The sequence below is a fragment of the Schistocerca nitens genome, chromosome 3, assembly GCF_023898315.1.
Source record: "Schistocerca nitens isolate TAMUIC-IGC-003100 chromosome 3, iqSchNite1.1, whole genome shotgun sequence".
NCBI lineage: Eukaryota > Metazoa > Arthropoda > Insecta > Orthoptera > Acrididae > Schistocerca > Schistocerca nitens.
The window spans coordinates 918,508,862-918,535,600 of record NC_064616.1 but is presented as its reverse complement, the minus strand read 5'-3'; the positions used below and the strand labels follow the sequence as shown (position 1 = coordinate 918,535,600).

The 26,739-nt window shown below is 37.6% G+C and overlaps 1 protein-coding gene across 1 annotated transcript in view; it reads left to right on the top strand.

The window, feature by feature from the left end:
- The window catches only part of LOC126249484 (dynein axonemal heavy chain 7-like), a 1,193,512-nt gene that overhangs the window by 1,061,486 nt on the left and 105,287 nt on the right, over window positions 1-26,739 (top strand). The window contains exons 50-52 of the mRNA XM_049951137.1: window positions 17,207-17,428; window positions 20,081-20,260; window positions 26,210-26,488. Of these exons, the coding sequence (XP_049807094.1) occupies window positions 17,207-17,428; window positions 20,081-20,260; window positions 26,210-26,488 (681 nt within the window). The remainder of the gene's footprint in view (window positions 1-17,206; window positions 17,429-20,080; window positions 20,261-26,209; window positions 26,489-26,739) is intronic.

The window sequence follows — 26,739 nt, the reverse complement described above, 5'->3', positions numbered from 1 at the left end:
ATGAATTGAAGTTGCTATAAATATCAGCCTGAGGAAAGCATGTGAAATGCAGTCAGTTGCAGATACAATGTTCTGAAACATATTCAGTAACACTAAAGCAATGTAGCAAGCAAGTAGCAATAGTAGTAGTAGTAGTAGTAGTAGCTTTATTTATCCATAGATCACTTTTTACAAGGATATAGGACATGCCAAAGTATTTACAAGTTTAGACCAATTTAAAATAAACTAATTTGTATACACATATACTTACAGACTTTTACTTGGAGACAATCATTAGATTTACTCCTGGTATACAATTCTTTTTTTACAAATAACATATTACATAATGTAATCCCACACTGTTCATTAAAATCTCACTGCCAGTCACTGCACACACTACACACACATTGTCTCATAACACTTCACTCACTACACACACACACACACACACACACACACACACACACACACACACACACACACACACACACACACACACACACATTGGTGATCTCTGGGCCATTTTCTGTATTGCCACTTACCATTTGCTATCCTGAAAAACTGAGTCAGCATCCCCGTTGAGCTCAGAAAGAGGAAGAGGTGTTAGTATTGTGCTATGCATAGCTTGGGGGTAGCTTTTCTAGAAAAGGAAAAAAGAAAGAAAGAAACGTAGTGTGAAGGTGGTACGGGGAATGTTGGATGTTTTATAGTCATTATTATTATTTATTTGTATAATTTTTTAACCAAGCCCCTACTCTATTTTTTCTTAGTATTCCTTTAATGTATAAAATGTATTGCATAACAGGTACTTCTTAGCTGCCTTTTTAAATAAGTGTATTTCGGCAGTTTCTTTAATCTCTTTTGGTAATTTATTCTACAGTTTTATTCCTTGGTAAAAAACACTGTTTTGACTTTTATGTTTATTTTTTCTTGGTAAATGTAAGTGGAGCTTAACTTTTGTTCCATGGTCATGGACAGAGCTGTTTGAGCAGTAATCACCAATTTATTTTTGATGTGTACAACTGACTGGTAAATTTAGTCACATGGAGCAGTTAAAATCCCCAGTGTTTCGAACAGATCTTTACAATGAGCTTGCCTAATATTTCTGGTTATTATTCTTATGGCTATTATCTGGAGTTTGAAAATCGTCTTCATATTTTGTGCATTTGTTCCCCAAAAAAGAATGCCAGAGCTAAGAATTGAGTGTACATATGAATAGTATGTAACTAAAAGACACTGTATGTTACACAGTGATGATAGGACTCTAAGGGCATAACATACTGATGACATCATAGAAATTTTGCATTTGTTACACAGTCTATAGAGGCACCATTTACATTTAATTTAACATTGCCATTTTCCCTCTTCAAACTGAAATTAACAGAGTTAGTTTTCTTTATGTTCAATGTCACTTTATTACTTATTGACCAATCATAAACTTCCTTGAGAGTTTCTTTTGCTTTCTCTGCAAGGAGTTCTCTTGTTTTCTCAGTGACTACAACAGTGCTGTTGTCAGTGAAGAGACTTTTTCACCATGAGTAACACTACTGGGAAAGTCATTGATGTATATCAGGAATAGTATTGGTCCTAATATGCTACCTTGCAGAAGTCCTATATTAATCTATTTTTGTTCTTTTAAGTTTTTTACTAAATGTTTAGATCTATTTGAAGTATGTGTTATCTCTACTCTTTGTACCTGATCTGCTAGGTATAATCAAAACCAGTCATTAGCTGTATCAAAGGCCTTAGGAAGATCAAAAAATATGCCTATGACACACTCGTCTTTATCAAGTACAACTTTTGTAAATTCTACTACGGCTGATTCTGTATTTTTGCCACTTTGGAAACCAAACTTTGATTTGCTTAAAAGATTGAATTTATTCAGTTAATTCATTAATCTGTCTTTCATAATTGCTTCTATTATTTTTGGGAATGGTAACAGCAGGGAAATGGGCTGGTAATTTTCTATGTCTTCTGCGTTATCTTTCTTAAGCAAAGATACAACTCTTGCCTGTTTTAACTACTCTGGAAATGTCCCTGATGTGAAGGATTCATTTATTATATTTGTTAAGAGGTCTTGTGTAATTTCAATGCATTGTTTCAGTACACACATTGCACTTCATCTAATCCTACTGACTTTTTATTTTTTAGTTTTTGAACACTTCATTCTCTGTGGTTGGAAGTAATTGTGAATTGTCAATTGTGGTTTATTAGTCACACAACATACATAATCAAAATCATTTGATTCGGGTACAGGAGACATATCAAAAGTTTGGTAAAATTTACCATAAGCATAGAAAGCTGATGTTTACATACAGCTTCATAATAATAATACGATTTTGTTTTATATACACAAAAGGCAGAGATAATAATAATAATAACAATAATAAAAATAGTATCTAAAAACCTAACACTAAATTACCCTAGTTCAAATTATCATGTCATCCTCTAAAAATTCTTGTATCAAATTGTAGCATTTCTCTGGATTAACATTAAATATATTTTTGCCCATTAATTTGTTATATATTGTCATCTCCATATACTGTGGAGACCGTTCATGTAATTTCAATTTGTGTGTGGGAAGCATAAAATTATTTTTATTTCTTGTGTTGTATGTGTGGTTAAAATGAATTTCCTCAAATAATTTTTGCCTGATGTGTAGGAAGATAATAATTTCATAAATGTATATGGAGGGTACAGTTAGGATTTGCAGTTGTCGAAATAATAGGTGACAAGATTCTGTTTTCTGTGCGGTACACATGTATCTGATAATTTTTTTCTGAAGTTTCAGTATATGAGATACTCTACTTGAACTTCCCCAGAAAATTATACCATGCCTAATGACTGATTCAAAATAACTATGGTATGCTATTTTTCATGTACTCATATCAGTAGAATTTGCAAGTATGTGCATTGCAAACGCAAAACTACTTAGTTTATTTGATAAGGAGTCAGTACATGTGTTCCATTTCAAGTTCTTGTCCACATTTAGTCCTAGGAATTTGACAGTGTCAACTTCTTCCATAATATGATTATTGCATTGTAACTTAAGATCTGCACATTTTGAGTGTTTGTTTTGGAAATGTACCATATGGGTTTTTGTAATGTTCAGTTTCAACCCATTTAACTGGCGCCAGTTTTCTAGGGTATCCAGTATGCTCACAATGAAGCTTGGATTTTTTTCTGCATCACCATCTTCAATTAAAACAGAAGTATCATCTGCAAACAAAACTGACAGGGAATTGATATTTGTGGATAAGTCATTTACATGGAATAGGAACAAGATTGGCCCCATTACATTTAGAGCAACACTATTTACAAGTGTTACATTTGTTTTGGAGAATTTTTGCTGTAACTCCTCTGCAATACTCGTTTACATAGTTTGCTAAGTGTTGTGGATCATTTATTATTTTATCCCCCTCCCCTAGCAGTATATTATTCTGTGTTTGTTTTCCTCTCCCTGTTTCCTTTTTTTTATAAAAAAAACTTTGCTTTTATTCTCTGCATTGTATATTATTTTGTCATTAAATGACTTTTGTGCAGCAATCAGCACCTTCCTATAGATCTTTTTGTATCTATGATAGAAATTTAAGAATTCTGAATCATTGTGATGATTTTTCGTGGAATTTAGATATTTGAGTATTTGGGAGGTCTTCTTAATACCTGCTGTTATCCATATTTTTCTATGAGATTTTGATATAGACATTCATATTTTTGGAAATGCCTTTCATAGTTCAATTTAAATTATGTGGAGAATTTAGAGAATTTCATATTCACATTGGTTTCCTTATACACTTCATCCCAGCTTTGTTTGCTATTTCTTTTGAAAAATCTTTTATTTTTATTTCTCATGGATGTTGTTTGTAGGCTTGTAGTTTAGGGAACGATTCAATGCCTGATTTTACTGTTGTTATTTGACAGAGATGGTCTGATAGTCCAAGATCCTTTACAGCCACATCACATTTTTCCCTGTCCATATTTGTGGCCACGTGGTCAATTACTGATATAGTGATTGTAGCAACCCCTGTTGCACTATTGACCAATAGGGACATGCCAAAACTTTCAAGGATATTTATAAGGGTGCTGCTGGATTCATTAATGATGTTAGTGTTAATGTTAATGTCCTCCACCCCTTGAAGCAGTTCTGCAGTAAGAGCTGGCCCTTTCATACAATGGTAATACTACATGTTCAATTTCTGTGTCTCTACGCTAGTGCTCAGTAACACAAACTACTGTCCAGTTCAGAGATTGGAGCTCAACTTCCAATAGTTGTATTTTATTTTTTATTGATTGCATGTTTTGATGGAGGATTGTTAACTCTGTGAAATGCTCCTTGTTACTCTTTCCAATTGTTCGTTTTTCTTTCTGAATGTCCACAATTCTGCTATAAATACACGCAATAAATACACTTGGTAGGAACTAACAAAACAATGTTGCCAGTGTTCTATATTGACAAGAAGCAGGACCAAGTAGCAAAAAAACATAGTTTTTCCTCATTGCCAGTTGTTTGGTCATCCCACTGCTGGATGCCAAGGAGTTGGTGGGCCCTATGACAAAGAGCAAAATAATAGGATGCACACATAGTATTTGATAAACTTCTTTTAATTAACTTAAATTCTAACAGCAAGTCCAGAGGAATATCCAATACTAGTCTGTGAGTTAGGGTGGGTTCATTTATCCACAACAGTAACAGAGGCTGAGTGATAACATTTAGACTAGACAGACAGAACTGATCTGACAGACTGACCAGCATCTTTTAAGTCAGCTCCATAGGAGTGCTGGCTGCATGGGCTGAGGAAGGTGTGTCTTGAAGCTGGCCGCAGCTTTGTGGCACAGTCACATGGCTGAAGGCTGCTGCAGACTTTTAAATGTGGACCGACATAGCATAGTACTGACAGCACACAATGCCATAGACGTATTTACATATTATTTTACTGCTGTTAGTACTGCTACTGTACAAGTCACTACACTTCTCTGATTTGTTGATAAATGAGGATCACCATTTCCTTGCAGAACTAATAAAACCAATACACTGAAGATTTTTCCACAACTGAATCAGGCCTGAGATACGGCAAATTACATAATTCCACCAGGTTGTGTTGTAGGTTATATTATTTGTGTTACTGTTTTCAGACACCATCCATTTTCAGGTGCTTCTATAGTTACCGATGTGGACAAATCATTGTCAGTTCATTTAAAAAATTGTGTACCATGCATATTTGTGTACAGCACAGTCATCAGTTCTTTCTTCTTTATTGTTGTTTCATCTCCCTGTAAATCATATGCGCAGAGGGATGGGGCGTCAGCAGTATAGTTAACCCACTCTTCAGCTAATTGGGTAAAAATTAAATGAGACAAAAAAACAAGAAACAGAAATGTGATAAATTTGCAATGAATTTAAAACTTTTTAAAGGTGAAAATAAAATGGGAGTTTCTGTATATACAAGGGATGTGACTTCTTGCACTTGCAGTTAAGAACAGTAATAAGAAAAGGTAAGGCATGATGCTGAAGCACTGATATTTAATAGAAGCACTTTCCTGGCCTTAAAACTGGAAGGACCTGCACTAGGATAGAGAGTCTGTTGTTGAAGGGGAAAGGTTGGCTTGTGAGGAGTATCTGAAGTTAGTAGTTGTTGGGGAAAGGGGTCTGGGGAAAGAAAGGCAGATGGAAAAAGGGGGGAAAGAAAATATGGGGAGGGGAGGGAGTGGTAGCCCTGATTAGTTGGAGTGGATAAGGTGGATTTATAGCTAGTAGGATGGATAAATGTAGTGGTGGAGTTCATGATCTGGATGGGGGAGATTGTTGAAGTTTGTATGGGAAAATTTGTGGGAGGTGTGTAGGTGCATGTTTCATGAGACATGTTGGTAAAGGCAGAGCAGCATATGAGGACTGGAAAGTAGAAGGGAAACTATAGGATTATTGGAGTTGAGTTTGCAGATGATGTAGATTGTTCCAAGGTGTTCTGTGTGAGGAGAGGTGGGAATTTAATGAGTTGGTAAAGCATCCTTGTGGGAGAAGGTAAACAGATCCAGAAAGTGAGGTAGAATGCATGGCATTCCAGGACCTGGAGGGACTTATAGAACTTGGGTGGGGCAGAGCTCCATGCAACATTCTCATGCAAAGTATGGGTGTGGAGGACAGTGGAGAGGTGCAGTACCCAAGTTCCACCAGTTACTAGTTTTAGTAATTTCAGTTTATTGTTAGCTTTCTGTTGGGTGATTAGTAGGTGATGGTTTCCATGTTAGTTGCCAGTCAATTGTCAGTCCAAGATATTTTAGTGTATTAGTTAGCTGGATAAGACAGAGAGCAAGGGAAGCTGTGTCAGCAGCATACTGAAGGAGGTGAGCTGTTGGAGGTGGTTTGGGCATATTGACTGTGTAGAAGAGATAGGGGAGCAGTGAGAGGACAGAGCATTTGGGCAAACCCTTTAGTGGGACAGAAGGTGCCAGAATTGGTGTCATCAATGGCACCAAAGGATGGGCAATTAGGTAGGAAGGATGCAATAAGGTGACATAATTAGTTGGAAGTGCATAAGTCTGGAGTTTTAAAAGGAGACTGGAATGTCATACATGGTAAGCTTCCTGTAGGTCAACAGAGACAAAAATAGTGGATATCTGAGTTTGAGCTGGTGGGATAGGAGATGAATGAGGTGCAGGAGCTGGTCATCAGAAGAGAAGGTGTGATGGAAGCCACACTGGCTGATGGGCAGGAGGTGGTGTTGCTGCAGGTGTTGATGGATGTGTTGGGAGAGAATGGATTCAAAGACTTCACTAAACACTAAGATGAGGAATATGGGGTGATAGGAGGACATATCAATACAGGGTTTCTGCAGTTTAAGGAAAAGTAGGGTTTTAGAGATTTCCCACATTTCACAGTAGTAACCTGTGGAGAGAATAGTAGTATAAAGTGCAAGGGTGACTAGAAAGGAGAAGGGGCATCATGTAAGGTGTCAGTAGGTAATACAGTCATGATCATGGGATGTGCTGTGTTTTCTGTGAAGTACTTTTTTAACATAATGTGCTGTGATTGGCGTGTTTAGTTCTCTTTGTGGTATGTTGTTGAAGTACTGGAAGCTGGGAGGCAGGGGCGGGGAGCAGTGCTTGTGGGTTTATGGATGGTAGGGAAGAGGGAGTAATCATAATGAGGATCATCAGGGATGAAGATGATGTCAAAGAGATAAGATGTAAAATGGTCAGCTTTGCTCAGATTGTCAGGTAACAGATAGTTGTTATGGAGGAGTGGGTGGTGAAGGATAGAATGACTGCCAATGAGTTGGTCGAATGCTTTCCAATACTTGGAAGTGTTAACTGGGAGTGTAGTGTGGAGTCTAGTGCATGTCTGTCATCAGTCCCAACATGTTTTAGCTTTTATTAAATTTCTGGTGTGTGTCTGTATTTGCCAGTGGGGAATGAGTAAGTACTGGTCATGAGTCCTTAGGAAGGAGTAGTATGAGCGATGGGATTCTTGGAGAAGTAAGGCTGGTGTGGGGCAAGGACGGGAGGATAGTGGGGCAATGGCGATACGTGATAGAATGTGTCATGGGAGATATTGTCGGGTTTCTGGAAGGTTAAGGGATGGCTCCTAGTGCGGGTATCTATGGCTTCCCACAAGGCATTCCAGATAGTATGGGAGTAGTTGTGAATGACTTTTGGGTGGGTATTGAGATGGGGTGCATGAGGATGAGGTTATGTGTATGAGATGGTGAGGAGAACAGGTAGGTGCTCACTTCCAGTTGAATTTAACACTTCTGTAGTGAGGCATCTAAGGAGGTTGGGAGATGGGAGGAAGACAACTGGGATGGTGTTGCTTTCAGGATGGGTGTGCTGTGGGATGGGGACAATGTCACTTTGGAAGGAGTCTGTAAAATGATGCAACAAGGCAGTTCTGTAGGGGATTTACTATGGACGTTGAGGTGAGATGCAGAAATATAGGTGGAAAAGGTATGGTTGATGTGGGTGAGGAAATCATAGGGGTTGGGATTATCAGTTCAGATGTGGATAGCATCACAGGTAGCAGTTAGGGTTTTAAAGGCAAGGCTAAGGATAAGGTGTTCAGTGAGATTATTGATTAAAGATTGTGGCTGAGCTGGAAAGTTCTTGTGGTGGCTGACTGCAGCTCCACCTCTTGCCAGAGTGGTATGGAGGAGGATGTAGGGAGAAATTCAGATGGTGTGGTATGGTTAGAGAATGTTTCATTAAGTATGAAGATGTTGACATTGTGTTGGGACAGTGTATGCATTAAAACAGGATTTTTGATGGGTATGGAGCGGATGTTGTGGCATAGGATGCTGTATTGCTGTCACACCATGTTGGGAGCCCAGGCAGTGGATTGTTTGGGTAAAGGCGTGGAGAGGTTTAAACAAGGATGTAGAGATTGGTGAAAATGAAGTGAACTTGGTTTCAGGAGAAATTTTTTGTAGGGTATGCAGTCATTGTAAAGGGTGGTCTTTTCGTGAAGAATCTAATTATATCTTCAGCAGTGGGATGTGGACAGAGAGAGTTATTGGGATGGATAGGATGATCAATAGGATAGCCAGGGATCATTAATTTTGGTTTGATAGATGGGGGTTTAGCTTTGCATTTGGCAAAATATGTCAAATGGGTGTCATTGCATGTGTTGCAGGTGGTAGGGGAGGCAAGGATTGGACAGTGTTTGAAGGAATGGATGGCTTTACAGTGAGAACAGGTGGGTGGGTTTTTACAGTTGACAGTGAGGTAGTAATTGACAGTGGTAGGACTGTCTGAGGGATTTGGAGGGTTCAATTCTATGCCGGTGGTTGTAAATCAGGGCTCTCTTTCTGAGGTGGTGATTGATGGAGGGGGCAGACTCTGCAAAGACTTGCATAATGAGTGCAGAACCTCAGTCACTGTAGATTTGGGAGGCTGTAGGGTGTCAAGAGCAGCATTGGAATTTAGTTCAGAGACCAACTTCTCTGCTGTGAGCTCAGGAACAACCTCCTTTATTATGACAGTGAGGGTGGGGGACAGTAATGAGGCTGGGTATGTTTGGAAGGGGAGGCAGTGTTGAAGGGAGGGAGGCATGGCAACAAAAGTAATGCATGGGATTTTTGTAGAAGGTATGAGTGGAAGTTGGGTTTCATGTATTTGAACAGGACAGAATCTTTGAGGGGTATGATTTTAGTGATGGGAATGTGGTGGATGTGAGGGCTTTGGCATTTAGGAATTTGGAGTCGGGGTGCAATAGGAGGAATGTGTGAACAATTGGGGAAGAAGGTCCAACGGAGGGGCGGTACTCATATGTTCAGTGGGATCAGGATTTCTTTGGGGTTTTTTGGTTACAGTGCTGGGAGTGGGGTCTGCATTAGTGCATGTTGGAAGATTTTTGGAGACAATGGGTTGCAGCGGGTTGGGGAATTGGAGAAAATGGGATATGGTAAGGTGTAGTACCTTGCAGTAGGTTTGAGTTGGTTAGGTTACATGTTGATTGTGATATGGTTTCAGGCATTGCGACAGTAGCTCAATGAGTTGTTATTTGGGCTGGAGTTGCAGAGAATGTGGTTGGTGTGTGAAAAGTTGGAAGTGAGAGAGTGGCAATGGGTGTGGTAGAAGATATGGAAGATGTTGTGGTAAGGGTAGGGTAGGCAAAGGAAGCAGCTAAAGATGGTGATGAGACTGTTGGAAGGGGATGGTAGACATATGGTGGTGGGCCAGAGGAAGTGCTTCACATAGTGATAGTGGGAACAGAGGAGGAGGTGGTGTAAATTACAAAAAATGGTTCAAATGGCTCTGAGCACTATGGGACTTAACATCTATGGTCATCAGTCCCCTAGAACTTAGAACTACCAAAACCTAACTAATGTAAGGAAATCACACACATCCATGCCAGAGGCAGGGTTTGAACCTGCGACTGTAGCGGTTGCGTGGTTCCAGACTGAAGTGCCTAGAACTGCTCGGACACTGCAGCCAGCTGTAAATTACAGCAGTGGCAGGAGTTTCCATTGTGGGTCAAAGCACACAGGGGACAGAAAGTCAATGATAATAATTACCAGTGGTTGAACATCACCCGGATGGTGGGGGATGAGGACAGTGACTAGATTAGATTTACTTTCATTCCAATTCATCCATAGTGAGGAGGTCCTCCAGGACATAGAACATCTCAGAAAAACAATAATACATGATAAATATTTACAATTAAAACAAATAAGCTAATGTACCTTCCACAGGTCCCAAATTGAATGACCATCTTTTTTTTTTTTAATGCAGACTATGTGAAAGGTTCATTCTACAACACTCATTTACTAAGATCACATTTATGCACTAAATTTAAAATTTAAAAAAAATTTTTTTTTTATTTATAAGATAATAAACATATAATAGAACTACTACAATACTTATTAACAATGAACACATTACTGCACTGAAACGGTGCAGAAGTTACACTGTATTTTATATAGATATACACACACACAAAAATCAGTTGGTTCAACTGAGAAATTCATCAATGGAGTAGAAGGAGGTTAGCATCATTATCAAAGATATTTAAGTGATAAATAATTAGCAAATCTTGGTAGATTTTAACTAAGATAATTTTATGTTAAATGTTCAAAATTTCTTCTAAACATACAATATATGAGTAACTACAGTGAATTTTAGTGGGTAAGGTCTATAAAAACATATAAATTTATAAAATAAAATTACTGATACATGACGGTATCAAAGACCTCTAAATATGTCACAGCTTGAGTACATCACTTAACTCCAAAAAAACTTCACACGTAAGTATTTATAGGTGGGAATCTGCCACCTCAGTGAAGCAAAAAGCTAATACTCCTTTTTCATGTTACAATATAATTAGAAAATTTCTCAAAATTTGAAATTGCAACTGTTTACAATATGTATGGTCTTGCCTTCTGGTCTTGACTTACAGTAAGTTCTTCCAACTTCAAATTTACCAACAGTCATGGTCATTACCCAAGCATCCAGTCTTTTATTATGTTCCACTGGGTGCAGTGGAATGAGGTCTGTTATTAAAGTGCTGAATAATAACTAAAAACATTTGTTAATTAAACACATACAATTTGTTAGTAAAAATTGTACAGAAAAAAGTTTATATGTCGTGGACTAGAGCAAAATAGATTACATATATAAGATAATACACTGACTAGCAGTGGTTGCTACTTAGATGAAGGGTGTGTGCACAGGACACAAAAGTCAATACTTAAGTTCCATACTTGAGACTCAATTGCAGGTTACATAAGAAAATGACTCTGGTCATCTGACAAAGGAGCAACATTAGCATTCCTATGAGACAGAAGACTACAATTCTTATTTAACTAACTTGTGCATATGGCTGTTAACTTTCTCCCAGACCTACCACAGATATGGATATAATAATCCAATTCCAACTCAGAGTTAACTCTTCAGAATATATTCACAAACTATATTCCATAAAATAATTATTATATACAGTGGAATACACCTTAAAACAAAACTCACTCAGCTCAAGGCTCAATATTTAACAAGTATACCAATAAAATACACACATCAAAAATAAGTTTTGCATCACCTTGGCTCCAAGAGTTCCTGTACAGAAAATTGGAATAGAGATCAACATAAACATCATTTTAGCCCTTTTTATTGCTCATGAAAATCACACATTGTATGTCGCACCACCATACAGCAAGGCCTTCAGAGGTGGTGGTCCAGATTGCTTCACATAGCACTAAAGCACTCTGTCTTCAGGCCACAAGTGGCCCATCAGGACCATCCGACCGCCATGTCATCATCAGATGAGGATACAGATAGGAGGGGCGTGTGGTCAGCACACCGCTCTCCTGGTCATTATGGTGGTTTTCTTTGACCGGAGCCGCTACTATTCGGTCGAGTAGCTCCTCAGTTGGTATCACGAGGCTGTGGCTTTACACAGCAGTACCTCTAATATTCAGTAGCACGTCCTCTTGCATTGATACATGCCTGTATTTGTCATGGCATAATATCCACAAGTTCATCAAGGCACTGTTGGTCCAGATTGTCCCACTCCTCAATGGTGATTCCATGTAGATCCCTCAGAGTGGTTGGTGGGTCATGATGTCCATAAACAACCCTTTTAAATCTATCCCAGGCATGTTCGATGGGGTTCATGTCTGGCGAACATGCTGGCCACTCTAGTGGAGTGATGTCATTATCCTGAAGTAAGTCATTCACAAGATGTGCACAGTGGGGGCAAATTGTCATCCATGAAGATGAATGCCTCACGAATATGTTGCTGATATGGTTGCATTATCAGTCGCAGGATGGCATTTATGAATCATACAGCCATTATGCCACTTTCCATGACCACCAGCAGCATATGTTGGCCCCACATAATGCCACCCCAACACATTATGGAACCTTAACCTTGCTGCACTCACTGGACAGTGTGTCTAAGGCATTCAGCATGACCAGGTTGCCTCCAAACATGTCTCTGATAATTGTCTGGTTGAAGTCATATATGACACTCATCAGTGAAGAGAACAGGATGCCAATCCTGAGCGGTCCATTCAGCATGTTGTTGGGCCCATCTGTACCATGCTGCATGGTTGAAAGGTGGACCTCGTCATGGGAGTCGGGAGTGAAGTTGCGCATTATGCAGTATATTTCGTGAGTTTCAGTTGTAACATGATGTCCAGTGGCTGCACAAAAAGCGTTGTTCAACTTGGTGGTACTGCTGTCAGGGTTCCTCCAGCCATAATCTGTAGGTAGCAGTCATCCACTGCAGTATTAGCCCTTGTGTGGCCTGAGCGAGGCATTTCATTGACAGTTCCTGTCTCTCCGTATCTTTTCCACGTTCAAACAACATCGCTTTGGTTTACTCCGAGACGCCTGGACACTTCCCTTGTTGAGGGCCCTTCGTGGCACATAGTAACAGTGTGGACACAATTAAACTGCAGTATTGATTGTCTAAGCATGACTGAACTACCGACAACACGAGCTGTGTACCTCCTTCCTAGTGGAATAACTGGAACTGATCAGCTGTTGGACGCCCTCTGTCTAATAGGTGCTCCTCATGCATGGTTGTTTACATATTTGGGTGGGTTTAGTGACATCTCTGAACAGTCAAAGGGACTGTGTCTATGATACAATATCCACAGTCAACGTCTATCTTCAGGAGTTCTGGGAACCAGTGTGATGCAAAACTTTTTTTGATGTGTGTAATTTAAGGTTACATTCCATTAGATTACAATCAGGGGAGCTCCATTTATGTTCTAAAAGCCTAGATATGACCCAGTAGATATAAAATAACTTATAATGTCTAACTACTAACCACAACAAGATATTTCTTAATATACAATATGTAAAATTTTTACATCACATTCTCTGGCCACCACTGTGAACCAGAATATTGACTCATTTAAATACAGCATGCAGCAGGGTAAAACTTATGTCAAGATATCACTTCTTACAGTGGGGCAGTACAATGGGGCTGCACAACATTAATGCCCAACCCTAACAATGGTTCATAAATGCAAGCCCCAATGGCTAGCTAGTTATGTCAGTAACAGTTACTACAAAACCAGTCACACTGCCTGAGAGCTCTGAACAAATTTCCTTGTTTAAACCAAACCACACATGTTCAGCAACAGTACCTCAGAACAGCCAGTACGAAATCCAAAATCTCAAAGTGGGAATATGCTTGAACACTGTCTGAATTAAACAAGACACTTTTGGTAGCAGAAGATGTATACTTCTTGTGTTTTGTATTCCTTAGGATGCCATATATTCATTCACAAAATATTTTCCCATCATGAAATTTCAGATGTAGAAGTATAATACTCCAAGATATAGTAGGAAATTACAATTCATAAAATGCTGAGCACTAATCTGGATTGCAGTACAAATGCAACCCAACAACTTTCTGCAGAAAACGTTGCCAAGAGTCAGATAACTACCATGGTACATATCCTGCAACTCCACCAGTTAACCAAAGCTGGTATCTTCCTGGTTGAAGGCTCACAATCCATCCTAGTCACTCTGGGCACTCTTCGCATTAACTGTATACAGATGTTGCCAGCACCACATAGAGCCAAAGACCTGCATGATAGTTAGAATGTGTTGCCAACCACTTCATCGTAGTTCCCACCTACTCACGTATAATGATAGCAGTGTTTCACTTTATCAAATCACCATCAATCAGCCCTACAAAATATTCCATGCATTAGTATACAGAACCAGAGTCCTCTAACATATGACAAAATATGCACACACTAAAACAAGTTGGAATTACAAAACAGCAACAAAAAAATGTGAGGTTAAATTCCTTAATATATACCACTTAAACTGTCATATGACAATTATTACACTGAAACAGGTTTCATGAGTGAAATTAGATGATCAATGACATGTTCAAAAGACAATTAAATAATTATAATTGCACATAAATTTTGTGTACAAGAAAATATCACCATGAAATGTCATAAGTTGGTATGTGTAGCAACAGATAAATTGAAAGTTGTAACAGTATACTGAAACAAGTCAGATTATGATATATGATCATATAAAATTAATTGTTGGTAAGGCGGGTACCAGGTTGAGATTCATTGGGAGACTCCTTAGAAAATGTAGTCCATCAGCAAAGGAGGTGGCTTACAAAACACTCGTTCGACCTATACTGGAATATTGCTCATCAGTGTGGGATCCGTACCAGATCGGGTTGACGGAGGAGATAGAGAAAATCCAAAGAAGAGTGGCGCTTTTTGTCACAGGGTTATTTGGTAACTGTGATAGCGTTACGGAGAAGTTTAACAAACTCAAGTGGCAGACTGCAAGAGAGGCGCTCTACATCGTGGTGTAGCTTGCTGTTCAGGTTTTGAGAGGGTGCGTTTCTGGATGAGGTATTGAATATATTGCTTCCCCCTACTTACACCTCCTGAGGAGATCATGAAGATAAAATTAGAGAGGTTCGAGTGCGCATGGAGGCTTTCCAGCAGTCGTTCTTCCCGCGAACCCTATGCGACTGGAACAGAAAAGTGAGGTAATGACAGTGGCACGTAAAGTGCCCTCTGCCACACACCGTTGGGTGGCTTGCAGAGTATAAATGTAAATGTAGATGTCTTTCTTCCTATCCTCCTACCACCAGCCAGTTCCCAACCACCCTCCTCACCCCTATCTTCCTTGATCCTTATCAGTTCCTTCCTTACTCCCCAATAATGACAAAAGGAGTATAATATTCCCTGAGAAAATTTTTAAAAAAACTTAAAAAAAAGACAAAATCAAATGGTGCACATCATGTAACTAAGTGTACTGACAAACCATATCAGCATATAGTAAAATACTGAAAATTACAAGTAAGTACAGATTGAATCTTCATAAGCATTCCAATAAGTTAATAATATTCAGTTCATGTTCATTAATACATACCAGCTTCCTGAACCATATGCAAAGTCAAAGTAATGCATGTCAGTGTTCATTACCCAGCAGAGTCAAGATAATGAAATCACATAGCACAAGAAAGCATGACAGATTCAATTTCCTAACCTTTCACATAGCATAGAGAAATATTGACTATTCAAATGTAGAAGAATGAGAAGTGTCATCAAATATTATTAATAGTGTAAACAATCATCAGTTTTCATAACATAATTACAATTTTTTCCTCAATAGAATAGTGTACAAGTACAATTACAGATACAAGTATGGTTTCATGTTGGGTGACAACACAGCATAAACCTGCTAAGTCAACATAATTAGGGGTTCTTAATAAACTCAGAATGATAGATAAAAATCAATAGATTGACAGAATAGGAGAACAAGGGATTCAACATAGAAAACCAAAGTGACAAAATGCTACGAGAGCTGTAGCTCTGTGTTTGCCATAACAATCCAAAACAATCACTGCTATTAGAGAGACCAGAGTGGAAGTGGAATCATTTAAGGCAGAAAAATGTGGAGGTAGAATGTGATCTGCAAACACTGCACAATAATGTAATTAGAAATGTGTAAATGGTGAAACACGTAAAAAGTGGATCTCCAAATAAATTTACATCCTATATGAGTGAATGTGCTTAATTAAACTAAATTTAAGATGTCATTTCTCAATAAATATTAAAAACATATATAATCATCTTTTTCAATGTCTTTAGAATATGACCTGTTATTTTATTATCAATACATTTTGTACTCACTAGAATTAAGCCTTGATCTCATGTACATTGGTAAATGAGGTCAGAACATAGATGTTATTTTTCCTTAATCTGCTTGTAAAATTGAATGATGCACCCAGTACACAGCTGAAAATCATCAACTAGGATCCATGAGCAAAGCCTAAATAAATATAACTCTGCCTGCAGTAATCTTTCAGGAAGATTAGAGGAAACTGACTGTAGCCTTAAAAGACTTGGTAGTCCATTGTGAGGACAAATTCTGAGAAGGCAATATGTGTGTGTTCCATTTCTGAATGGAGAAGCCAACAAAAGGTGGATTTATATCAATGGGATTTAAACTTTGGCAGTGTTCCACTACAAATTCTTCGAAATAACATTATCAGAATCTGATAGTGAGCATTGCTGCAAGGAACTGTGTGTGGACATAAAAGTTCTGTTTGATTGTTCTACAGCTAGGCAATAAACAGGACATTTGCACAACACAGGCCAGTGTTGCACTAATTAGGTCCCTCGAGATCATTAGAGTTTGTTTTCAGTTCACAGTATTTCAGGAGTTTTAAACGATTGTGACATTTCATATTTAATGGAAGTATATACAGAAAATGAAAGAAAAAATGGTTGCTACAAGATGTTCAGTGTACAGCTACATTGCCAAAAAACTGTAACGGATCAGTTTCCAACAAAGAGGAATATTACATTAAACCAAATTTTTAAGCGTCTGAAAAAGAATGGGCTTGTCTACAAATAAGTATAGAAATATGGCACAAAATTTAGGTTTTGAAATGCATGAACTGCATTGTAGATTGGGGCTATGGCACAGAGAACATGCAACAGTAGTGACACACAAAAACTGAGGTCGTAATACTGAAATATTCATACAGAAGCAGTGTATCATAATTCAACAATCCACACACCTCAAACTTGTATTATTTAGTTTTCTTAATACTTATTTTGAAAAGACTGAGTATAAATATAATTTCCATTGCACATCATGCTTCATGAAAATTAATTACTCTCTCTGTTTTTTGATGTTGCCATAGATACTAATAACTCAAGTTAACATTGTGATTAGTGCCACATGAGAAGTAAATAACTCTAAATAAAATATATTTACTATTATTCCACAGGTAATAGATGCAGTTGCTTTATTTATTGAAAATCTAATGGGCAGAAAGTATGTAACACCACCAACATTTGATCTGGAAAAATCATTTGAAGATTCAGACATCACATCACCACTACTGTTTATCCTGTCACCTGGTACTGACCCCACAGAGGAACTAGATAAATTTGCTAAGGGAAAGGATTACACTTCTAAGTTGCATGTAGTATCACTTGGAGAAGGACAGGTATGTTGTTATGCAAACTGTGCTACTTGACTGCATGAAACTTTTCACTGCTTGCTGTTTAATAAATAATGGTTAATATCTGAACAGTTGTGGATCTACCATCCTGTTCCAGCATGCCTTGAATAGGCATGCTTAATATCTGTCTACTATTTGGCGAAAGTTGTGGATAAGTCAAACACGATTAAAGGAAACTGAATATATATGTTTTAAAGTAGTACAATACTTTATCCTGCTTTCCATACACTTCCTATCATAATGGTACATACACAAGCTATTTCAGACAGTAGGTAGAACCCATTTGTGCAAAATGGTAAATAACATGTATTTCTCACTTATGAGCTAGTTCAGCAGGATGTGGAAGTGAATCTCTGTGGAGTTTGGAAACATATGTGATTCCTAGTTACTGACTGAAGGCTTGAGTCATTTTTTGAATTTTTAAGTGAAAGAACATTGCCATTGAAGCAAATAACTGTGTAGAGCCTAGGCTGGAATATGTATCTAGTCCATGAGGAAAGTTCACCTCAAATGAACTCTTCTCTACTACTACTACTACTACTACATGGTCAGGCCCAGTGGACTGCACACATCTACAAGTTTCCTCCTCCACTGTATTCTGTCCATTGCTGCTATCAGCCATCTGTTCACATCTATTGACACTCAGTTTAAATCTTCATGGAGTCCATCCCTCCAGCACTTCTTGGGTCTCCCTGGCAGTCTCTTTCCTGTAGGTATGAAATCCAGGAGCTTCCGAGGCCATCTGTGAATCCCCATCCGGGCCACATGGCTGGCCCACTGCATTCGCTTGGCTTTGACAGTTCCTGCTATGTTGGGCTGCTGGTATAGTTCCTCAAGCTCTTGGTTGTATCTGATCCTCCATTCCCCTGTATCTGCATCCAGAACCAGACCGAAGATCTTCCAAAGCACTTTTCTCTCAAAAACAAGGAGCTTATGGAAGTCCTGTTTCCGGATACTCCATGTCTCACAGCCATATAGAACAACAGACTGGATCAGGGTTTTGTACAGTCGAATCTTGAACTGTCTGGAGAGATATTTGGACTGAAGCAGTTGTGCTAGGCTGTGGTAAGATCTGTTTCCTGCTTGTATTCTGGCACTGATCTCTGCTTCACATGACGAGTTCTCAGTGAAAAGTACCCCTAGGTATTTCAATTCTTGCGCTCTCTTGTAGGAATGAACCCCAAGCTGCAGTGATTGTAGATGATCAGCAGTCTGACAATGACCACGTGTCATAACGAGGTACTCTGTCTTGGCTTCATTTATGTTTAGCCCAAATTTGCTGGCAGCCTCCTTTAGTGCTTTGGTCATTTGCTCCAGTCTCTTTCCTTCAATTTCAATCCCTTCATTCTCTTGGAAGGTCTCAAGTACGATCTTCTCGAGGGCAAAGTTGAATAGGGTAGGGGACAATCCATCTCCTTGCTTGAGTCCTGTCACAATTTCAAACTCCTCAGTTACGCGTTTTACCAGCTTCACCTTTGCACATGTTTCGTTCAGACAGATCTTCTCACTCAGACCAAATCACATCCTGTCATATTATTTTGCTCATAAATGCTAATCTAAGAGGGTAGGTAAGTGGATCACAATGGATTTAAGAAGAACTGTATGAGATTTTCTGAACTTTGAATTTATTTGTGACATGTATTTGCGTGGCTCATACATGAGAGGCATTCACCTGCAGTACCCTCCAATTATTTTCTGTCATGCAAACAGAGGTAGAAAGTTTGAACTGGGTACAGAAACACCCAAAGCCCAGGTATTTGGTTATTTTTTCCTCTCAGCTGTTGGTGCTACAGTAATGTGAGGTACAACTGCATAGAACAAATTGGTATTGCTGATTTCAGTATTCTTGTGAAAATGGATGAAGAGGCTTGTTCCAATAGTGATGCAAAGAAAGACTGAAACACTCTACCAAATATCGGAGAAATATTATGAAGAAAGCTAAAATTGACAGAGAGGAACATTTGTATTATAGAGGTGAATCAGTTCTGAAAGAGATGGCAGAAGAAGAATGCAGGTGTCAAAGAGATTGTTTTAGTGTTATTGTAGGAGACAATAGAAACCTTGTCTTGACATATTTTCTCAATGTGGAATGCAAGAATGACCAGGAGCTTTTCCTGCAAATACAAATCATAGTTAATGATGTTAACAGAAACCATCCAAGAAAGTTACTACACACATATTTATGATCACTGAATATCTCTGTGTATGCATTGAATACCTATTCATTATAAATTATTGTTCTTCCACCAATTAAATACAGCCTTTTTGATTTGCCATAATTTACTTCCAATCCAGAAATTATTCATTTATATTGGTTTGGTGAAGTCAACTGTCTAATGAAATACATTTTATACTACTACAAAATTATTGTTTTTCTCTTTTTCTATTATTTTCTGTTAAGACGATAGTTTGGTTATTTGATTGGTCAGTCATTAGCTGATTTGAAACTCCACAGGAGAGTGAAAATTCGTTATGATTACCTGATGTGCTTACATAAATCTCAAGGCACAACAATACTAACAATTATCTACAAAGCTCCACACATTATGCTTATTAGCAAAGAACTCACAAACAATAAGTTTAACAAAAATATTCATCTCTGTGTTCTAAAATTTAATTAACCACTTTATTTTTCAGGAAGATGTTGTAAAAAATTTGCTTACATTTGCTCAGGAGGGAGGAGAATGGGTGTGTTTACAGAACTGCCACTTAGCAGCTCCATGGATGAACACTTTGGAAAATATATGGGAAAACATAACCAGTGAAAATACAAAACACAGTTTTAGATTATGGCTCACAAGCTACTCAACGAAAAAGGTACTCTTAGATCAGTGACTGTTATTGGAAACTACATAACATGTTATGTGCAGCAAAACTGTTTACCTCATACTTGATGGGTCTCAAGATGTTTCCAATTTTTGGGCTTAATTTTTGTGTACTCTGTACATGTGTGTATCCTTCATAGGTTGACAAAATGCTAATAATACCATATCCAAGCACAAGGATAAGCTGTTACTTTTATAATAGTTAACTCACACATATTGATTAATGCCATATGGCTGCTTAATGTTATTTGTGTATGAATAACTACTAACAAACCATTTCTGAAAAATATAGATGATCCACTGACATGATCTGATTCCACCACAAGATTTTGTGGAAATTGCTTTTTCAACAAATACCTTTATTTTTGTACAGAATTTCTTCACTGTATTATCTATAATGTGTTTAAAAAATATTTAACCACCTGATTCCAAATACTGCAGTCATGCAATCACACTGATTTCATTTTTCAAAATTTGAAGTAGCCTAAACAGGTACTAACAAACAGTTAAAATTTTGTGCCAGACCAGGTCTCAAATCTTTCATAGATAGTGCAGAGAGAGTTGTGCAATCCACATGCACCTTACAGAATTACTCAAATCTTCAGTTTACCTTACCACACCTTCCACAATTCACAGAGGCTCTATTATTGTGCCACTGGGCTAGACCTCTGGAAGAAAGGTTGTAGAACAGAGTTTGACTTAACCACAGTCTTACTGGCTGCACTTTAGTAAACTGTAGAAAAAGATCCTTTTCAGTCAACAAGATAATTTTAGGAAAATTGGTGGCTGTTGCAAAACTGAAAACTAATCACTATTCATACAGTGTTTGCAACCTAGCCACCAGAGATGTTGTGAAATACAGTGTCAGATCTTGTTATCAATGTTTTGTGAAAGACAGACTTTTCTTTGGAGGATGATTGAAGTTTGGTGTAAAAATAAGTGTGATTACTGTTCTGAAAACTTTACTGGGGCTTTTAAGATTCATGATTTGTTGGTTAGCAGCTTTCCACTTAACTGAGATGTTCATTATGGACAAAAATACTTTGCAAAACAGTGTGTAAGTGGTATTTGTTACATATTCTGAATGTTATTATGTTAATTCCATAATTGTAGTCAGTAATTAATTCTGCTTAATTATAATGAATGCATATGCTTCAGGACGTTCATCCAACTGTTCTCATCACTGTCTCATTGACCCCAATGTGATTAGTGAACCATTAGTTGTTGACTGCATATTTTAGTGTAATTCTGACCATATATTTTCAGCACTGCAGGGTGAATTATGGAAAGAGAGGGGAGTGAAAAACCTGCAGTTTCATGCCTCACTGTAGATTTTCATATTGGTCTCATAAATCAGCTCTATGTACTGAACAAGTGGAAGCAAGTTTTCCCTGTTTGGAAATCATGGCTGAATTTATGAAATTTTCTCTGGTGGTGAGTCACCTAGATCATCACTGCACCGCTGTGGTAGAAGACATTATTGTGGCATGTCCAGAAACTGATAGTTACCTCAAGTTTAAATCTGAGCTAAATCAATGTAGTTCCACATCTGAGAAGCAGCAGATATAGCAAGTATTTACCCAATAAGATAGAAAACCTCAATGCCTGGGACATCTTTGAAGCATAGCAAACATGGGAACTTTCCGTACTCTACTGGTAATGCTCTGGGCAGGCTGACTTCTGGCATAAGTGTGAACAGTAATCATAACTCAGGCTGAGGTAATATTGGACACTGTAGCAGAGATAGTTGATTGCGTTCACAATGCAGTCTCTCTGCCATCCATCGGCACTGCAGTGATAACACATAGCAACACTCTACCACTTCCCAGTATTAGAAAATCAGACTATGAATGCCCATCCAATAAGGTAGATTCTGTAGCTGCACAACTGAGGGAGCTTCTCACTCATTACGGTGCAAGCTTCTGTACAAGCAATATTCCCAGTGTTCCAGTACTCATTTAGGAGTCAGTTTGCTGACATCCAGCGATACAGATGAGTCAAAATGGTTCAAATGGCTCTGAGCACTATGGGACTCAACATCTTGGGTCATAAGTCCCCTAGAACTTAGAACTACTTAAACCTAACTAACCTAAGGACATCACACACACCCATGCCCGAGGCAGGATTCGAACCTGCGACTGTAGCAGTCCCGCGGTACAGATGAGTCATCTGTGACTTTTTGGTTCCACAGAAAGTTTGGGGATCTAGCAAGAAAATATGTATCACCTTGTGCATACCTGAAAGCAAACAGCATCAAGACATAGATGCATCCAGTTGCCAAGCAGCCTCTCAGGACCTGTACACAATTGTCAGAAAATCCAGACAGGAATTCCTTGTGAACACCAGTTCAGACTTATGTATTTTTATGGACCCCTCTACAACTGTCAACCACTGGCATCATTCTGCCTGTCATCTGACAATGATTCTTCCATAACTACTTTTGGTACATTATGAATGCAGATTGATTTTATCTTGCGGCATGCTTTTAATTTCAATTTTCTAATCACAGACATCCAAGAGGCTAACAATTTAATGAACCTTTTGTCACATTGGTAGTTGATAGTTGCAGACACAAGCCAGTTCATAGATGTTGGTTACTAATGGAATCATTTATACAATTGGAGTTTGCCCCTCTAAGTGTCAGTTAAGGCCAGAACATGGTGTATTGAGTCACCAAAACTGGTTCCAATACAGTAGAATAACGGCAAATGATGGCTGTAGATGTTTAATCTTATTATATGGTGATGATGAAGACCACACCTAAATAGTAAGTGTCTCTGTCAACTTTACATGTGACTTGCAATCACAGTGACTCCCACACATTCTACCATAAACCAGAATTGGCATAAGTCAATGTAGTTATACAGTCTATACTGGGAAGTAAATTGATTTCCTTGACAGGGCTCTTGCCCAGCAAGTGGATGCTGCCATAGGTTAATTAGTTTACAAGTTGAAATTTTGACAGGGGGTCACATTGAGCCTCTTCCATGGAACTATATAAGCAATGCAGAAAATACAAGACAAATTCTGAACAGAAGAAAGAATTTGTTCTCTTCAGGCACAATTAATATCTCGTTAAATGTGACTTTAATGGGGAAAAATGGCAATGAGAAATGGACGAAGGTAATATACAAAATTAAAAAGGGAACAGTTCTGCAACACACTTGAGTGTTTCACTGAGCAGTAATATTGGTTTGTTACTTGAGATAAGAGAGAAAACCTGTATCTAGATGAAGGTGAAACTGAGTTATAGAAGACTGGCATGAATGTTACAAAGCTGGTGTCAGAAACCATACAAAACACTCTAGTGGCCAAAAGTTATGCACGTCCAGAAAAAAAAGAAAACTGGTAGAATGAAAATGAAGCCCCTAATGTAAGTGACTCTCACAGTTTCCCATAAACTGACATTGTTCCTCGTATCTATAAAGGACAGACATACTGTTGACATTAAAAATTCACATGGGTCAGTGCATATGAAAAGCAGTGCATTAGAATCATAAAGTCTCAGTCACATTATCACTTATCATATGAGCAATATAATATTTTATCGATGCTTATGATGTAATTACATAAAGACACAACTTAAATTTGAAGGTTAGAATTCTCAAATATCTTCAACCAAGTCACACTCTGACCACAGTATCCTTCCATAGCAGAACCAATACTGAAACTCGATTTAATGTAAAATTCTAGCTACCTATCTGACAGAAAATCTTAAGAAGTTTTCATCTTATGCTAAATCAGTAAGCAAAACAAAGCCATCCATCCAGACACAACCAGTGATCATAATGACACCAACATGGAATATGACAGGGAAAAGTGCAAAACATTAAATTTTTTTTCAAAATTGTTTCCTCCTTTCAATCATTAGATGAAGGCTAAAATAATATATTGTGAAATAAGATAATTTCCTGTCTTCTTGATCAAGAAAAATGAGCAGTCCTTGTGGTTCAACAGCCAAGACTAAAGCTGGCAACCTGAAGATGTTTCAAGAATGAAACTGGTCATAACCCAACAAATGATTAATAATACAGCTGAGATGGTTTCCATTAATCATTAAAATTAATGCCAATTAAGCTGTGGTGCTCAATATAATCAAGAAATATAGACTTTGACAAATTGCACTGACTGAAAAAATGTGTAATAATATTGCTGTGACTTTTTCTAATTTGGGAGTGGGTGATTACTACTTACACTATAAATATAAATAAAAGACAAAGGGTGGGTAGCTAAGTCCCTTGTACTGAATATATAGGTGCCATCATCATGCAAAACATGACCCCATAATTACTAATCCACAAGGACATTCTTTTTAGATAGCAATTGGTATTCAGGCATGCAGTTTTAAAAGAGGCTGCAGTGATGGAAAGGCTCCAACAAATTTCTTAAGAAGTCTCTGAAAAGTTATTTAAGCTTAATTCATCATAACATTAGGGAATGTAGAAGCAAACAAGATAAGCTTCTTTTTGTGAAGAAGTTTTAAGATGGTCTGAAAATTATTTTTATCCCTGTCTGAAAACCTTATAAACACAAACTTAAAAAAATTAAGTGTTAGTGGTTCTGCAGAACCTCCTTTCACCTTTAGCACAAATATGGAAGAGGGTTAAATTGCCACTTATATTTCTGGACCCATTTTCTATTTTGTAAAATGTGATGACACAAATTTATTTTCTTTCCTCCAAATGAGGTTATTATCTAACACTTGTCATACTTCAGTTCCCAGTTTTATAAATTAATTCAATTCGTTACATTCAGCATTTTTTCACTGATCTAACAGAGAAGAACAGAACTGTTACTGTAGTTAACTGGTGATTCATTCTTACATAACACATCCTCAGCCCTCCAGTTGATGTTTTGATCCAGTCTTGTGTAGGCAATCATGATTATTGTCAACTTTGAATTTAACTTTTTCAGAGATTCTGACTTTGTAGTTAGACTCTTTTAGCTGCTTTAGCCTGGAGCACCTAGTCCTAAATATTTCAGTTTTTCTAAAACTATCTATAACATGTGTGAAACATGGTTAAATTTGACTCTTTAATGTCAATGATAACAGCTGGAGGATTTACAATAGTTCTGCTTCAAAAAAACATGTCCCACACTGACTGCTACTGCCATGTAGCAGTACTATTGAGTTGCTTCTGGAATGCTGTTTATTCCTCATGTTTTACTGTCCCTGTCAATACATACTGATAAAATAAATACTCCATTTTATTAATATGGGGCTGCTCTATCAAATGGGCACATAAAATTTCTCTTTAAAAATCATTTGCTTTGTAGTAGTAAACAAACCAACACTTTCCACTGACACTGGGCATCACACCAAAGATGTGAGGTGCACTATTTGTATGGGCTCACTCCAACTATTTTATGCAAAAACATAATTGCAAATATCTCCTCAAATGTCACAAAAAATATGCCTGATAATTCTTAGGAGAGACACCCTGTATCTAATGTAGGAAGTCTGACAAATTATATGACATTGCACGTGTTATGAATGTGTAGATATAAGATGCATCAACTGGTTTATGTAACACTTATTCTGTATAATTATTGTATTACTTTTATTTTCAATACACATAAAATCGACTAGTTTAATTAAAAGCAAATGAAATGTTAATTAACAAATATATTGAAATCCAGATCTCAAATATTTCACAAAGATTGCTTGTTGTAATGTTTTCAGCATTCACAAACTGAATCACAGCCAAAAGTCAAGTGCAGTGGTTACTATAACACTGTTGCAATCCTATACCATCCGTCAGTGTTCATATACTTCTCATAGCTAAGTGGAAATGCTTCATATGTCTACTTTTTTGTGTTGTACATGAACAAAATAGCAGCTGCATAAAACAAAATTGTTATGATTCATCAACACAGTTTAGATTATAAATGATCTATCAGATATTTAAAATTTGATAAAATTATTTTTCAATGTTTACAGTTTTCACAAGCAATTCTGCAGAAGAGTATAAAGATTGTGAATGAGACTCCAGCAGCACTGAAGGAAAAGTTACTTCATTCATTCATATCAGGAATAATTAAGGAACCAGAGTTCTTCAATGGATGTAAGGGAAAGGACAAAGAGTTCAGAAGACTTTTATATTCATTATGTTTTTTCCATGCTGTTATACAAGAAAGGCGGAAATATGGTGCTATTGGATGGAACATACCATATAATTTCAATGAATCAGATCTGAATATTTCAATCAGACAGCTTCAGGTTATTACAAACTAAATAATTAGCAATATTAAAGTAACTCACTGGCACTGATTTATGCACCATAAATGTAAGCCACAATTAAGTTAGAAATACACACAAGGGACATCTTTATACAGGGTGAAAAGTATTTAAACCAACAAACTCTGGGAGGTTGTAGGAGACATCAAAACAAATGTTTTTCCCTAATGTTATTTTTCCTATGAGGAGTATTTAAACCAGTAGAGGAAGATTTCTCTGGTGGCAAATTAATT